The following is a 15,227-nucleotide window of genomic DNA, read 5'->3' as shown; positions in this document are numbered from 1 at the left end:
AACGTTTAACAACGTCATTTCTCTCTTTTCTTTCTCATGTAATCCGTTTTGTAGTGTTTTTACATAATACAAGTCTCCCCCCTACACATCAACCGCATCTCCTTTCTCTTAACAACGTGAGCTAAAAAACATGTATTAGGATGCTTTAACGCATTGCATAATCTAAGCTTGTAAATCAATATTGTGACGTATAGTGAATGTTTCTAAATAACTTTTTTAGTTCTACGTTCATTTAGTTAAATACAATAATATTGATGCATACCTTGTTTGGTCATTGGTGTTTGTAAGCATTTGTTTAACTTCATTAATTTACATTTAGTTATGTTCATTATGTCTTTTTTTTCATTTTTCTTTAAAAATCATCAAAAAATATTTATTAGTAAACCAATAATAAGCCCAAAAGGTGCAACCATAGGACTTTTAGGCATTAAATTGAACTTTAAGTTGGATATCCTACATCACATAATCTTATTAGCATCAAACTACATAAGTCACTTTTAAGCCCACCTAAAATTGTAGTAATTTTATCAAAGAAACATTGTAAATTAATGTAGGAAGAAATCAACCAACATTCAAGTCGTTAAAGTTTTTATTTCTCTCTTTTATTGATAAATTTTGCAAGGTCTTGTAATGCCCTCAAAACACTAATAAGCTCGTATCTTTAATGAATGGTGTCTACCCCTGGGGCAATATACTCGTGAATTGTTGGCCTGGAAATATTGTCACTAAATATTTCAACAAGAATGTCCCTCTTATCTAGATTATTCTAGTAAAATTGTGTTTAAGAAAACCATCTAAAGAGTAGTTGGTAACATTTATAGTATATCATTTAAGATGGGCCGCCCACCTTTTCTTTCGTAGCCCAATACAACTAATTTTCTTTAGTGGTCCAATAATATATAAAATAAAATACTACGCCCTACTTCACACACATATTAATAAAACCTAATTCTCATATACTTATCTCATAAGAGACATCTATTCCGTGGTGAGGAGCGCCGCATGCCGCCATTCATAACCCTAACTGTAAACTCTTGCTTGCCACTGTTAGAGGAAAACAATCGTCATCATATATGAGGGTAGGAATTATATATTTATATCCGTTACTTATATTTTATTCTTTCTTGTTTTGAGTTATTTCATTAGTGTGAATTCCGTTTTCATTTTATCATTATCTTCCAATTTTGTTATGAATTGGCATGCTTACTTTTAATCTGTTTCAATATGTAGGGAAATGGAGATTGGAATATCAGTCAATTATAACATGTTGATTGTTCATAGCAGTATAACAAGCATGCGGTGAATTCACATGGTAATTTTAACCTTTATTATTATGAAGCATATTTTCCGTTACTTGTTAGACATGTTGAATCATGTCACCACTTGGGATTAGTTGTTAGTCCGTCTATGCACAATTAGAGTTCTAATTATGATCCTAAGAAAAATATACAGAGTATTAATGTGCTTTTCTTGCATCTAATGTTTCCGAAAAGATTATTGCATTTGAATAGATTTTCTGGTCCTATATCTGAGTGCATTAACGTTAATTTCTAATAATTTTAAGGTCATCACTTGCTATATGTCTAGCAATTAACCTAATATGATACAGAATTTCAAGCAAGTGCACATACTCCAATTATAGAGGAAATAACCATTTTTCTATGACACTAAAAATCACTACTTTTTTCTCTTATTTTTAATTAAATAATACTTTTTATACATTTATATTTCATTTTTCTATTTTTATTCACTCAGAGCCACTTTCAAAAAATATTAAAAATCATAAATGATGAACAATGTTTCTTCAAATTTAATTACAAACAATAACATTTTCTCCCTACATCACTCACAAACAATCCAGCCATACCCTAAAAGATGAAGAACACACACATAATATGAAGAACACATTGTGATGCTCTTATAGATGTGTTGCTAGCTTTTGAAGTAACATGTATCCAGTTAATAGAATGTGGTAATTAAAGAAGTATTGAGAAATGTAAGTAACCGTTATGTTTTCGAACATACAATAAAATTGTATCTCCATTAACTTGTGAAGTCTACGTACACCATGAACCCAAATACATTAACAACCTTGTGTACATATGCGTATGATATATCAGGTTGTTATGTTACAAAATGTTGCAACATTATCTTATATATCGTCATAACGTACTATTGCATAAAAATTGATGTGTACGACTACTAATCTACTATTTAAGTATTAACAATGTGAGTCGGGTTTAATGAATGTGTTGTCTTCAAGGTGCTCGGATCTAAGAACACTTAGGTTTAGTGGATCTGACAGTGTGGATTCACTAGCTAATCTCAGAGCAGAAGGTTTGAGAGAATTTAATAGTCCGTTAATAGATGTTGACGCCAATCTTCATGCCACGGCTAATCGGCTTGGTATAATGATGCTCGGTTTCTTTAATGACACTTTTAAAGAACTGTCTTGTATGTTTCCCGGCACTTTCTCTGAATGGAGAAACCGGTTAGGGAAGAAAGACGGGAATTTGGATGAGTTTATGAGTTGGGTTAAATGGATTCTCTCACTTGCGCTTATACATATAGCCGGTTGGCTTAACGCAGCCAGGTTTGAGGAGTTTTGGATCAATCAAGGGGTCTGTCTCTTGCTTAATTTATTACAAAGTTCGCAAGAAGATGTCCAAGAATATGCAGCCATAGGGCTTGCGGCTTTCATGATGGTGGTTGATGATGTACCGATGGTTAATGCGATACTTGTTGACGCCGTCATGATAGGTGGCAGTGTTGAGCTTCTTGCAACATCTGTGCAAGAAGGGATCCAAAGAGAAGCCACAAAGGTTGAATCTTTTATGCTTTCTTGATTTATTTATCACAAAAGAGTAGTTCTTGGGCCAGTTTAATAAAATACTAGTTTATTGTAGGCAATTGCAAATCTTTCTGTAGATCCAGCTTTTGCAAAAACTGTGGCGGGGCGTGGTGGGATCACCATTCTTGCAAGCTTAACGAAGTCTCTGAACCGATGGGTGGTTACAGAGGCCGTTGGAGGGCTTTGGAACCTTTATGTCCTTGATGAGCATAAGGTTTTTGGTTTTATTATTTGTTTGTAAAATTTCAAAACTTTGGCTCTCGGTTAAAATTGTTACTAATTTGGTTAATCTTGATTAAGGGAGCTATTGGTGAAGCCGGTGCTATTAAATCTTTAGTTGACTTAACCGTTAAGTGGCCTCTGATGGACTTCTGGTATGCCTCTTGATTTGTGTCACGTCTTACAAATGCGGAAATTGTATAATACAAGATATTTTGCTTTTTAGGAACGGGTGGCGGGTGTACTTGGCAATTTGGCATTTGATGATAAGTGTAGCTTGGAAATGGCAGCAGTTTGTGGCATTAATGTTTTAATAACACTTGCCTGCGCCTGCGAGTGCGAGTGTAAATTCACAAGTGTATATCAAGATTCACACTCAATTTCTGGATACTTTATTGATGAACAAAAGCTGCTATAAATAGCATAACACACACGATCAGGAGCTCCAACGTGCTCCTCAACACTCGCAACCAACAGACCCATGACTCCACAACCTAATGACTCAGTAAAACCATAGCGAAAAGACTGGAAAGACTCGAACAAAATAAAACAAACAGACTACTTGCATGGGCCATAAACTGGACTCATGCTAGACTCACACATGGGCTTATAAGCCCATTATTACACAGACCCAAAGCTAATAAATCTTCCCTTAAACTGAAGATAGACACACTTCAGTTTACTTTCTCAATCCTGTGAACTCCCAGCATGTTTCTCATCTTCTCGAATTCCTCCAGCTTCACAGGTTTGGTCATAACATCAGCAACTTGATCCTCAGAATAACAAAACAACAGTTTAATCTTACCTTGATTCACTAATTCCCTCAAATAATGATAGCGAACATCAATGTGCTTGGTTCTCTTGTGCATTACCGGATTCTTCGATAACTTTATAGTCAAACTGTTGTCACGTATTATTTCAACTGTACCAACTGATTGACCCTCCAGCTCTTGCAGCAGCCCCTTTAACCAAATTACATGACAAGCACACAGTGTAGCACCCACATATTCCGCCTCGGTACTTGACAGAGTAACAATCTCCTGTTTCTTCGAACTCCAGCATATTGAAGCATTACTTAGCAAACATACATACCCCGAAGTACTTATCCTATCTTCCACATCCCTTGCATAGTTGCTATCTGTGTAAACCTTCAACCTACCCTTTGGTTCATACAATAATCCATAATCATACGTACCTTTGATGTATCTCAAAATCCTTTTTCCCAGTTTCAAGTGCTCCTCTCTTGGATCAGACATGAATCTTGAAATAAAACAAACAGCATACATCAAATCTGGACGTGTCACCGTGAGATACATCAAACTTCCCACTAACCTCTTGTACTCGGTTCCATTTACCTCTTTCCCCACACCAGCCTTTGTGACTGCAGTACCAGGCACAATCGGATTTCTAACAGGATTACCTTCCCACAGATCGAATCGCTTCAGAATGTCCTCTGCATACTTCTTTTGGCAAATTCCAATTCCAGCCTCACTTTGGACCACCTCTGCTCCCAGGAAATATCTCATTTTGCCCAAGTCTGTCATTTTAAATTCCTTCATCATGGACCTTTTGAAACTATTGCACATCACTGCATCATTACCGGTATAGATCAGATCGTCCACGTAAAGGCTAGCAACCACAACTTTGTTACACACCTTCTTGATAAACAACGTGTGATCATAACAACTCTTCTTGAATCCTTCCTTCAGAAAGTACCTCTCAATACGTTTAAACCAAGCTCTTGGGGCTTGTTTTAAACCGTAAAAAGCTCTTTTGAGTCTATAAACTTTGTTTTCTTCACCGCTCTTGACAAAACCTTTGGGTTGTTCAACAAACACTGTTTCCTCTAATTCTCCATTAAGGAAAGCGCTTTTTACATCGAGCTGATAGACCAGCCATCGGTTCTGAGCAGCCACTGCTAGAAGACCACGTATTGTGTCCCAACGAGCAACAGGGGCGTAGACCTCATCATAGTCTATTCCTTTCCTTTGAGCATACCCTTTCACCACCAAACGCGCTTTAAACTTATCTACTTCTCCATTTTCATTCAATTTCGTTTTGTAAAGCCACTTTTCCCCAATCGGTTTGACATCTCTTGAAGCTTCAACTAACTCCCATGTGTTCTTTTCTTCAATGGATTGAATTTCGACCTTCATAGCTTGCAACCATTTCTCATCTTAGGTGCTTCTTCAAAATTAACCGGATCTTCAGAGAAGCTGTACATGACCAATTCTGCTTCATCCTCTGAAAACCCTTCTCCACTCTCGTAATCCTGCAACCGAACAGGTGCAGTACTTGTTCTGGTTGACCTTCTTACCCCTTCAGTTAATGTATGACCGCCACCAACTGTATGCGCGTCATTTTCATCACCTGTTTGGGTGACAGTAGTACTTGCATCTTCACCAATATCTCCACTCTGAAGGTTATCTGATGCACTTTGCTGAGATGGAGTATTTTGTGGTGCCTGATCATGATCACCGTTACCTGGTTCTCCATTGGGTACTGCTTCAACAACCATTTCATTGTCTGGTATCACCAGTTCATGTGAGCCAAACTCTTCAACCTTCCAATCCCACTTCTGGTCCTCTTCAAATACTACATCTCTACTGATCACAATTTTTTGTTGAATTGGATCATATAGCCTATAAGCTTTAGACTCTTTGCTTATACCCAGAAAGATACATTTGTGACTCTTATCATCCAGTTTAGATCTTAACTGAGATGGAATGAGAACATACCCAATACACCCAAAGATTCTAAAATAGTCCACATTTGGCTTATTCCCAGACCACCTTTCTTCAGGGACTTCATTTTCTAGAGCTGCGGTGACACACCGGTTTAGAACATGACACCCCCACGAGGCTGCCTCAGACCGTAACCACTTAGGCAGTTCCTTTTCGATTAAAAGACAACGGACCATGTTCATTAAGGTCTTGTTACGCCGTTCTGCCACTCCATTTTGCTGTGGAGTGTAGGCAGCCGTAAGTTGTCTTTTAATCCCATGAGTTTCACAGAAAACATTAAACTCATTGGAGGTAAATTCTCCACCTCTATCACTTCTCAGGGATTTAATTGTTAACCCGGTTTCATTCTCGACGAAAGCTTTAAATCTCTTAAACATTTCAAAACTCTCACTTTTCTTTGACAGAAAGTACACCCACCCCTTTCTTGTAAAGTCATCAATCAAAACCATAACATACCTTTTGCCACTGGGAGAGACTGGAGTGATCGGCCCGCACAGATCCATGTGAATCAACTCCAATATGTTCGTTGCTCTCCAGTTACTCCTCTTTGGAATAATTTCTCGCTGTTGTTTTTCCCTTGTTGCAAACTTCACACACCTTTGTTTGCTCTGCAACCTGGGGTAATCCTTCCACTAAGTGACGATATTGCATAGTTCTTATCGACTTGTAGTTCACGTGTCCAAGTCGCTTATGCCATATCTGGGAGTCACTTTCTTCATCAATCTTATAGCACTTGCCAACTGTGGGTTTAACAATGCCATTTACCAAAAACATACGGTTTCGAGTCATCACCGACGTGGCTAGTAGACCCTATTCAGGGTGATAAAGCTTACAAGTTCCTTGCTTGATAACAATAGTCAGGCCTTTCTCTTGCAATTGACCTAGGCTCAATAAGCTGGACGTGAGTTCTGGCACGTAGTAAACTTTAGTGATTACTTGAATCACCCCTTCAATTTCCAGCCTGATGTCACCTATGCCTTTCACAGTCAAACGGAGATCATTCCCTAACTTGACACTGTGATTGAACCCTTCATCTAGTCTTGTGAACCAATCCTTGCTACCTGTCATATGATTCGAACATGCCGAATCCAAAAACCAAATTCCCTTCTTTGGTTCTTTGGTCACATCAACATGTGCCATAAGAAGTAAGTCATCAGCCTCATCAAACTCTGTTTAGTTCAATGCTTTGCCTTCATTTGGACATTCAAACTGGAAATGCCCAAGTTTATGGCAATTATAACATTCAACCTTTGACTTATCAAAATCTGGGCGAGATCTTCCACGTCCGCCACTCGAGTCGTTCTCTGTCTTCAACACATGATCATCTTGTGTTTTTCTGGTCAACTTTTGCTCGTGTACCAATAAGGAACTTTGAAGCTCATCAACGGATAGAGCATCAATGTCCTTGGATTCCTCAATGGTACAGACGACATAGTTGAAATTCTCTGTAAGAGAACGTAGAATCTTTTCAACGACTTTAACATCTGATAATTCTTCCCCCAAATTCCGCATAGCATTTGCCACCGTCATGACTCTTCCAACATAATCAATGACTGTCTCGCCTTCCTTCACTTCTAGCAGCTCGAAATCTCTTCTCAACCGCTGCACTTGGTCTTCATTGCTTCCCAAATCTGCTTGGCTGATTGTTTATGAGTTATCGTTCTCGAACAAAATAAAACAAACAGACTACTTGCATGGGCCATAAACTGGACTCATGCTAGACGCACACATGGGCTTATAAGCCCATTATTACACAGACCCAAAGCTAATAGCGAGGACGTGCAAAAAGAGGTAATAATATGATATTAATTAACGTGTAAAGTGAATATCTAATTATCAAGAAATGTGATATCTTATTATGGTATAGGCGGTCCGAGCATTGGGTAATTTAGCACTTGATGTTAGAAACCGAGATTATGTTGCATTAGCTGACGGTTTGGAACCCTTGGTATGCAAATTCCTACACTTCATTTGTTATAAATTTAGCAGAAGTAGTTGTATAATTGTTATTATTATTATCAGTATTGTTATTACCATTAGTATAAATTTATTGTTTCTTACAGGTTTCTCTTGCAGAAGCGTGCATTACCGCCTCTCCAAGTCTCCAGGCGAGAGTGGCTGTTACTCTATGGTCCTTGTCGGCTTCAGAATTCAATAGATACATGCAAATATTAACCATTTACTAAGTAACATTTTGTATCCAAAGATGATTAAAAAACATGTAACTTTCTATATGATGTTTAGATTTTGTATACGATCTTAATAGTTATTAAAATCGATTAAATCATTATTTGTTCCATTTCCACTAGACTTACAATTGGACGAGAGGGAGGTGTCGGCGCTCTTATAAGTCTGGCTACAACAAACATACAAGTAAAGGCTTATTTATTTATTTTAAGAAATTCACTTCTTGTTTGTTAAGTTTGATATAAAGAATATATTGTCATTTTAGCTATACATAAAATTATTAAAATGTTGCTATAAAATATTAGGATGTCCAATCAATGGCTGCTGGTGCTCTTTGGTGTTTAGCATCCAGCCCAGAAAACGCTCTGCGAATAGTCGAAGATGGGGGGATTTCGGTAATCTTGAATTTATATATATAGAACAATATAACTGATGTAAACAGGTAATCTTGAATTTATTATGTGTACCCATATGCTGAATTTATATTAACAACTGATACTGCTAATTGCAGTGTTAAATTCAAAGTTCAATCTATATAATTAAAAAAATCAGTTATAGTTTACACCATATATGCAGCTTATAGACACATCTAGAAGCTGATAATCATAAATGTGTAAAATCGATCTTGCTCGAATCATACAACGCCACACATTAAGTTCTATATATATTATTTTTGTATGTACGTAGGGAATCTGTGTATTCTCGTTATAGGAGGTATGCTACATAAATTGTTTCTCAAATCTCGCAATTATTGACCCGGTCAATGACCCAACTCAAGGCATGGTTGGACAGGTTGTAACTGGGGTTGTTCAGGCAACTTTTGATGCGGGTTACTTGCTCTCTATTAGGATTGGGAACTCAGACACAACACTTACGGGTGCAGTTTTCAAACCAGGCCACGCTGCACCTATCACACCTGACAACGACGTGGCACCTCATGCTGATATGATTAAACGGGCAGAAATCCCGTTTCTAGCGGACATCCAACCGACACGTAAGCGGAAACAAATTTCAAAAGAAAAATATGCAAATTGTTACTTATATCGGGAACGGGCCTGACCCGATGGATACAACCCACCCACCACCCGACACCAGCTCAGATATTGGTGATATGAGTGAGCCGCTTTTTGTTGAACCGTTGCAAACCCGACACCCGGTTCAACATTTCCAACCACCACCTGTGCAAATAAATAAAACATAACGCATATTAACATTTATTTAAACCATAAATTGACCAGATTTAAACCATATATATAATTATGCAATAGCTTTAGATTTATACAGAATCCACCTGCAATTATACAACACATTGACTCGTAACGTACAAAACAGTCCGATTAATAATCGGAAGCTTACCCTAGGTTCGGTAATCGGAAGCTTACCCTAGGTTCGGTAATCGGAAGCTCACTGGTTCTCGGAGAGTGTTGGCGACGGAACTGAGTTAATTAATGTTCGGGGGGGGGGGGGGGGGGGGTTGTGGGATTTTACAAGAGTTTAAGCTTGAGTTCGTCTTGTTTCTATGGGTTGAGCTCACACTTGGCTTATTTATTATTTTATTAATTAATTGATTGATATAAGTTTTTACCTAGTTTTAGATATTTTGTGAAATCTATAAGTTAAAAATATACATGATTCGAGTTTGGGCTCGATAACTAAAGGAGAAAATTATTATGAGATCAATATTAAATTTATTTTAAAAGTAGCGATTACATAGAAACAGAATGTTAACGTGCAACAAGCTGTGCCGCTACCCCCATTTGATAACTAAAGGAGCTTTATTTAAGGCTTGAGCTCGTTTCGCGTTTTCTATGAATCTGGGTTCGAGTATCTTGTGAGCCGCATTGCTTGTTTGCATCTCTATTTGTGGTTTAGCTCCTATAAATGAAATTTTTAAATGAAAGAACTTATGGTGTTTATTTTAGTAAGAGGTTTGGATTAAGGATTGTAACTAAACAATCTTTATGGCAAAAGTTTAATACGGGAGGGGCAATTTTGTTCTTTTTTCTCCCCAAATAAGACCAGCCCTAATTCATAAGCCTTCCTCACGTGAGGGGTTGGCGTGTATTTGGAAAAAAAAATTGCCCCTTACGTGAGGGACACACTGATGGGTTTCACGACCAGACTTAACGGTGTTAGTGGGGTTAGGTTTAGCTGTAAGTGAAATTAAACCATAGAGACAAAAATCGTTAATTTGAAACTATTTGACTAAAACCGCATATTTGAATAAACCGCTGGAATGAAAAACGCAGTTTACTTTATTGCTAATCAATTCTTGCTTCTCATCTTCCATGATCGATTCATATGGTTCGTAAAAGAAAAATATGTTCAAATTATTCCCAACAGTAGAAAGTAATCCTCGAATTTCACGAAATATAAATCTTATAATGTTTTTTACACCTATAATCACAATTTCTTTATTGTCAATCAGCGGCGGCGGCGGCGGTGGTGGACACAGTTTTGTTAAGGTCATTGGTGCATTGTTTGAAAATCATTCTGGCTATTAGAGTTAATATTTTTTGCTGATTGGTTTGCTTGGAAAACTAGGGTGACTCTTTGTAAGTTAATGTGAACGACCACATAAACATGTGTAAGAAAGAAAACAACACACGATAATAACTTGGCCCGCAGCAACGTGCGGTGCGTCTAGCGGTTGTCTCACAATATAGTGTTCATAAACAAGACAAGCCAAAGATGTTACATCTTTGCACGTCTCTAAAAGTAATTTATGTTTCACGTGGACAGTTACAAGGTTATTTACAAAATTCGAAGCCATTAGCAGCATACTTTTGTCAGTTTGTGAGGTTGCTTTTCTTTGTACGTGCTGTTTGGTCTCTTTAACACGTGTATTGTTTTTGTGTATTCTTTCCACCTCATCTACCAACATCATTTGTTCAAAATCTAGACCAAACCTCATCGCAGTTCACAGTGGTTCAGGTTCAGTAAGCTTACGTGATTGTCTCACCTCCTTCTTTTATGGTTATGATTTTTCCTTCGATGAATGATTGAATTTCTCCTATGATTCAATGATAATTCTCTTGCGACTACCGTTTACAGGTTCTGTTCTCTCTCTTTAGAACAAGTAACATACCAGTAATCATGTGGCTGTAACTATTACAGAGCTTTCTGACATTCTCTGTCCATGTATGTGTATTTTAAAACATTTTTTGTTTATGATTGCGGTTCAAATACCTCTTGAAAGATCCACTTGAATATGATGTCAAGTATCATGTGTCTTTTAATAAATCATACGTGCCCTGCTTGTGGTGTGCACATATGATGTATATATGTGTGAACCCTCGGGTGGGCAAAAGTGAAATTGCACTAATTTTGACGTTATTTTACTAATCTCGTGAAAATAACGTTAAAAGTGACGGACGGTTAATCAGGCATCATGTAGTGGCGTTGATAGCCGAAAGACAAGGGTACATGCACCGATCAGCCGGTGTCCCGATGATTGAGTGCTATGTGCCTTATGTCCAAGGCTTGATGCAAAACTACTATCGAGCCGGGGTCTCACCGAAAGCAGCCTCTCTATCCTTATAGGGTAGAGGTAAGGCTGTCTACATCTTACCCTCCTCAGACCCTACCATAGCTTTGCTATTGGTGGGATATACTGAGTACGATGATGATGATGACGACGACAAATAGAACTAACCTTTGACTTTTAAGGTTAAAACTATCACTTACAGTTTCCATAATTCTTATGGATCTTCTACAAATTTAAGAATATATTTGCACTTTAATTTGTGTGAAGCTTTGGATCTAAACTAACTCCTTTTGAAGAGTAGACCAATCTATTAACTTAATGATATTTCAAACTACCATGCCTTAACAACAGGTTAACAAATTTACATACATTGGATTTTGAAGACTTATTTCTTATCTGCAACTGCAAGTAACTACACAAGAAGACTTCTAGCAGAGGAGCGTTACGAGTGGCACAAAAATGGCCTAAGTGAACTTTTAAAGGAGGAAAACGGGCCATAACGCCTTTAATTTTATGGCAGTTTCAACATTGTTTTTAAAATAATAAAAAAATAACTTTTTTATTAGTATTGGTTTTGGTTGTTCCCGGTATTTCAATCTATGTCCAAGTTACTTGGACCTTATCTTTGTGATGTTAGTCGTCAAACTCAATCTGCTGCAACTGTTGCTTCCTTAGTTGTTGAGATGGATTTTGGTTGTTATATTGTTGGACACAACTTTGTTAATGCCATAGGTGCAATTTCTGAAAATTATTTTGGTTGTTTTTACACTTTTTTGCAAAATGGCTTAATTAGGAAACTAAGGTGATTCTTTGTGGATTAGGGTGAATGACCAACGAACATGTCGAATACAAACAAAACATGACACCAACTTAGCCCGCAGCAACGCGCGGGTACGATAACTAGTTATAATTAAAAGGGATATTGGATTTTAATAATCTAAACTTTGACCTTTTGTCGATATTAATTTAAACTTAAGAAATTTCATACATTAATCCCAACTTTCACTCTATTGGCCTTCATCGAGCCTTTTCATAACAAGAACTAACTCGGTTAGTTTTAAAGCAAGATATGCCATTTCTCCAAGTTAAGGGAGAAAAATGAAAAATGTAACTTAACTTAAAACCTCACAACGGCAGCCGCAGCCAATACCACCAACACCAACGTTGTCGCCATCACCGCCGCTACCGCCGATGCCGACATCACCACCACCACCACCACTGCGCCACCAACGCGAACACCGCAGCCGACACCGCCTCCACCTCCGCCTATTTGAAAATTTATATAAATATTATTGTCGGCCAAAAGACCAAACTAAGTTTGGATTATTAAAATCAAATATCTCATTTTCAAACCCTTCTTCATAAACAGGTGATGGTGGTGGCGACGGAGGTCGTGGCGGTAGTGGAAGCGGTGGCGACGGTCGCAGTGGTGTCGACGATGGCGGGTGGTGGCGGTGTCGGTGGCGGCGGTGTCGCTGCTGGTGGTGGTGGTGGCGGTGGCGGCCGGTGGTGGTGAATTTTTAAGTTAAATTACATTTTTCATTTTTCTCTCTCAACTTGAAAAAACGACATATTTTGCTTTAAAACTAACTGGGTTAGTTCCCGTTAAAAAAAAGCTAAGTGGAGATTAATAGAGTGAAAGTTGGGATCAATGTAGAGAATTTCTTAAGTTGAGAGTAATATCGGCCAATAGGACAAAGTTTGAATTATCAATATCCGATATCCCTAATTAAAAATACTTGTTATTTTTGGACGCCAATACATGAAAATTTTATTTTACTTTATTTTATTGAAAGTATACATATAGAAAAAAATTCTCAGTCGGTTTGGTTTGCCCCGCCGAGTCCAAAAAGTACCCCCTATACATGAAACCCAATTTTCAAACCATAAACTAAACCATGTTAATCTTAACCTTACCGAACCAAACTACGTCAATTTATCTTGGTCCGGAAGGTTCACTCAGTTTCAAAAGCTTTTTATAGTACTGCCATTTTTTTTAAAGGCCAAATATCAAACAACCCGAGCGTACAAGGAAAGGAAAAAAAACTAACATAACAAGTACAAGTAATCACACCTATATATTAACTTCAACCTTATAATCAAGTTGATAGAGCATTTTAGTAAAATTACATACTTTTTTTTTAACAACAATTAAAATTACATACTTAAAACCTGAAACTTAGGGATGGCAATTGTGACCTATTGGGCTGAATGGATTGTATCAAAATGTATATGATGAGTCAGAATGTAAAAATAAAAATGATTGAAGCGGGTCAAAACGGGGTTGACATTTCTCAGATTTTTTTTAATGGAACGAGAAAAGCGGAGTAAACTTTTTAGTACTTTTACTTTTTAAGTTTTTGATTTATATTTCGAGTTATAATTTTTTAATTATTCTTTTTTGAATTTTTTGGTGAGAGGTTTTGAAATGAGTCAAAATGGGTTGAGATTTCATAACCCCCCCCCCCACCAAAAAATTCAAAAAATATAATTAAAAAATTATAACTCGAAATATAAATCAAAAACTTAAAAAGTAAAAATACTAAAAAGTTTGGATTTCTTGTTCAAAGAGCAGACGGGTATAGGGTGGCCAGACCGAAGCCCGGCCCGGTTTGGATTTCCTGTTCAATAATTTACAAACCCTAGAGTAGTCTTTATTTAAACAATGTTATGTACTTGTAATCCTTCGTCACCCAATAAAGAAATACCTAATTGCCAACCATGGACGTAGGTCAGTTTAGACCGAACCACGTTAAATCCTCGTGTTCGTTTATTGCTTTCGCGTGTTGTGTTTGTTTCGTGTGTGTGTTTAATCCTAACAAGTGTTATCTAGAGCTTAGGTTCGGATCACACGAAGAACACGTTGAATCGTTTCTTACGCCGCCGCGTCACCGCTAGCAGCCGCTATAGTTCCGTCGTCGCCGCTGTTATTTCTCTTTGCTGCAGTAGCGCGCTAGGATCGGCCGCCGACTAGTGTTCAGGTTCAGTGCTGTTTGAAAGCAAGTATTCTACAACAGTCGTTACATCTCGTAACCAATATCGTTTGTGGTTTGTTTTTTCTTATTCTTGTGCGCGATTCAAGAAAGAAAAAAAAGAAAGCATATTCTCTTTTGTTTTGGAAAGTAGGTTAAGTTGGTGGTTGGGCCAAACATTTTTTTGGGATCGTTGGGCAGCAGTCCATTATCTCAACAAATTAATTTGTGGTTTGTGAAGTGAACCAACTTTGTTTGACCGAATAAACAATTGGTTTAATTTGCGTGGGTCAGAAATAATTTGGGCAGTCTAGCCAAGAGATTATTATTTGGGTCGAGATCGTCTTTGAGCATAGAATGAGCTTAGAACAAGTAAATCAAGATCTTTTTTTTTTTTGAAGAACCGTTATTAGTCAGAAGAAGCGTTTAAAAAACGAAAAGTCAGTGCCAACCGCGTTTACCATGTTTTATCATTTCAGTTAAAGTTTCAGTTTTCTAATTTACAATTCGTTATTCCGTTGCGTTTAAATAGGTTGATTGTTTTAACAGAGTTCAGTAGAACCACCGTTAAGTTCAGGCTCGTGCCGTTGTTGTGTCTGTCTATGTTTTTATACAGTTTTTCGTTTTAGTCAATGTCGTGGCAGAGGACGGAAAGGTTTCGATACAGAAGTTTGACAGACAGAAGTTTGGTTGGTGGAAGATGCAGATTGAGGCGCTACTTTCTCTTAAAGACTTAGATGTAGTGTTTGAGGATGAAAAACCAGAGG

General features: G+C 37.5%; 1 protein-coding gene across 1 annotated transcript; it reads right to left on the bottom strand.

The window, feature by feature from the left end:
• Positions 1–6,351: 6,351 nt before the first annotated feature.
• LOC143576934 (uncharacterized) lies at positions 6,352–7,344 on the bottom strand. The gene is made up of 3 exons (XM_077060909.1): positions 7,056–7,344; positions 6,648–6,875; positions 6,352–6,554 (listed from the first exon to the last, which is right to left on the bottom strand). The coding sequence occupies exons 1-3, from the start codon at positions 7,342–7,344 to the stop codon at positions 6,352–6,354; spliced, it is 720 nt and encodes a 239-aa protein (XP_076917024.1).
• Between the last annotated feature and the right edge of the window lie 7,883 nt (positions 7,345–15,227).

The sequence above is a fragment of the Bidens hawaiensis genome, unplaced genomic scaffold, assembly GCF_021521415.1.
Source record: "Bidens hawaiensis isolate Kalapana, Puna unplaced genomic scaffold, B.hawaiensis_p1.1 tig00028417_1, whole genome shotgun sequence".
Classification (NCBI taxonomy): Eukaryota; Viridiplantae; Streptophyta; class Magnoliopsida; order Asterales; family Asteraceae; genus Bidens; species Bidens hawaiensis.
This window is presented reverse-complemented; position numbering and strand designations above follow the sequence as displayed.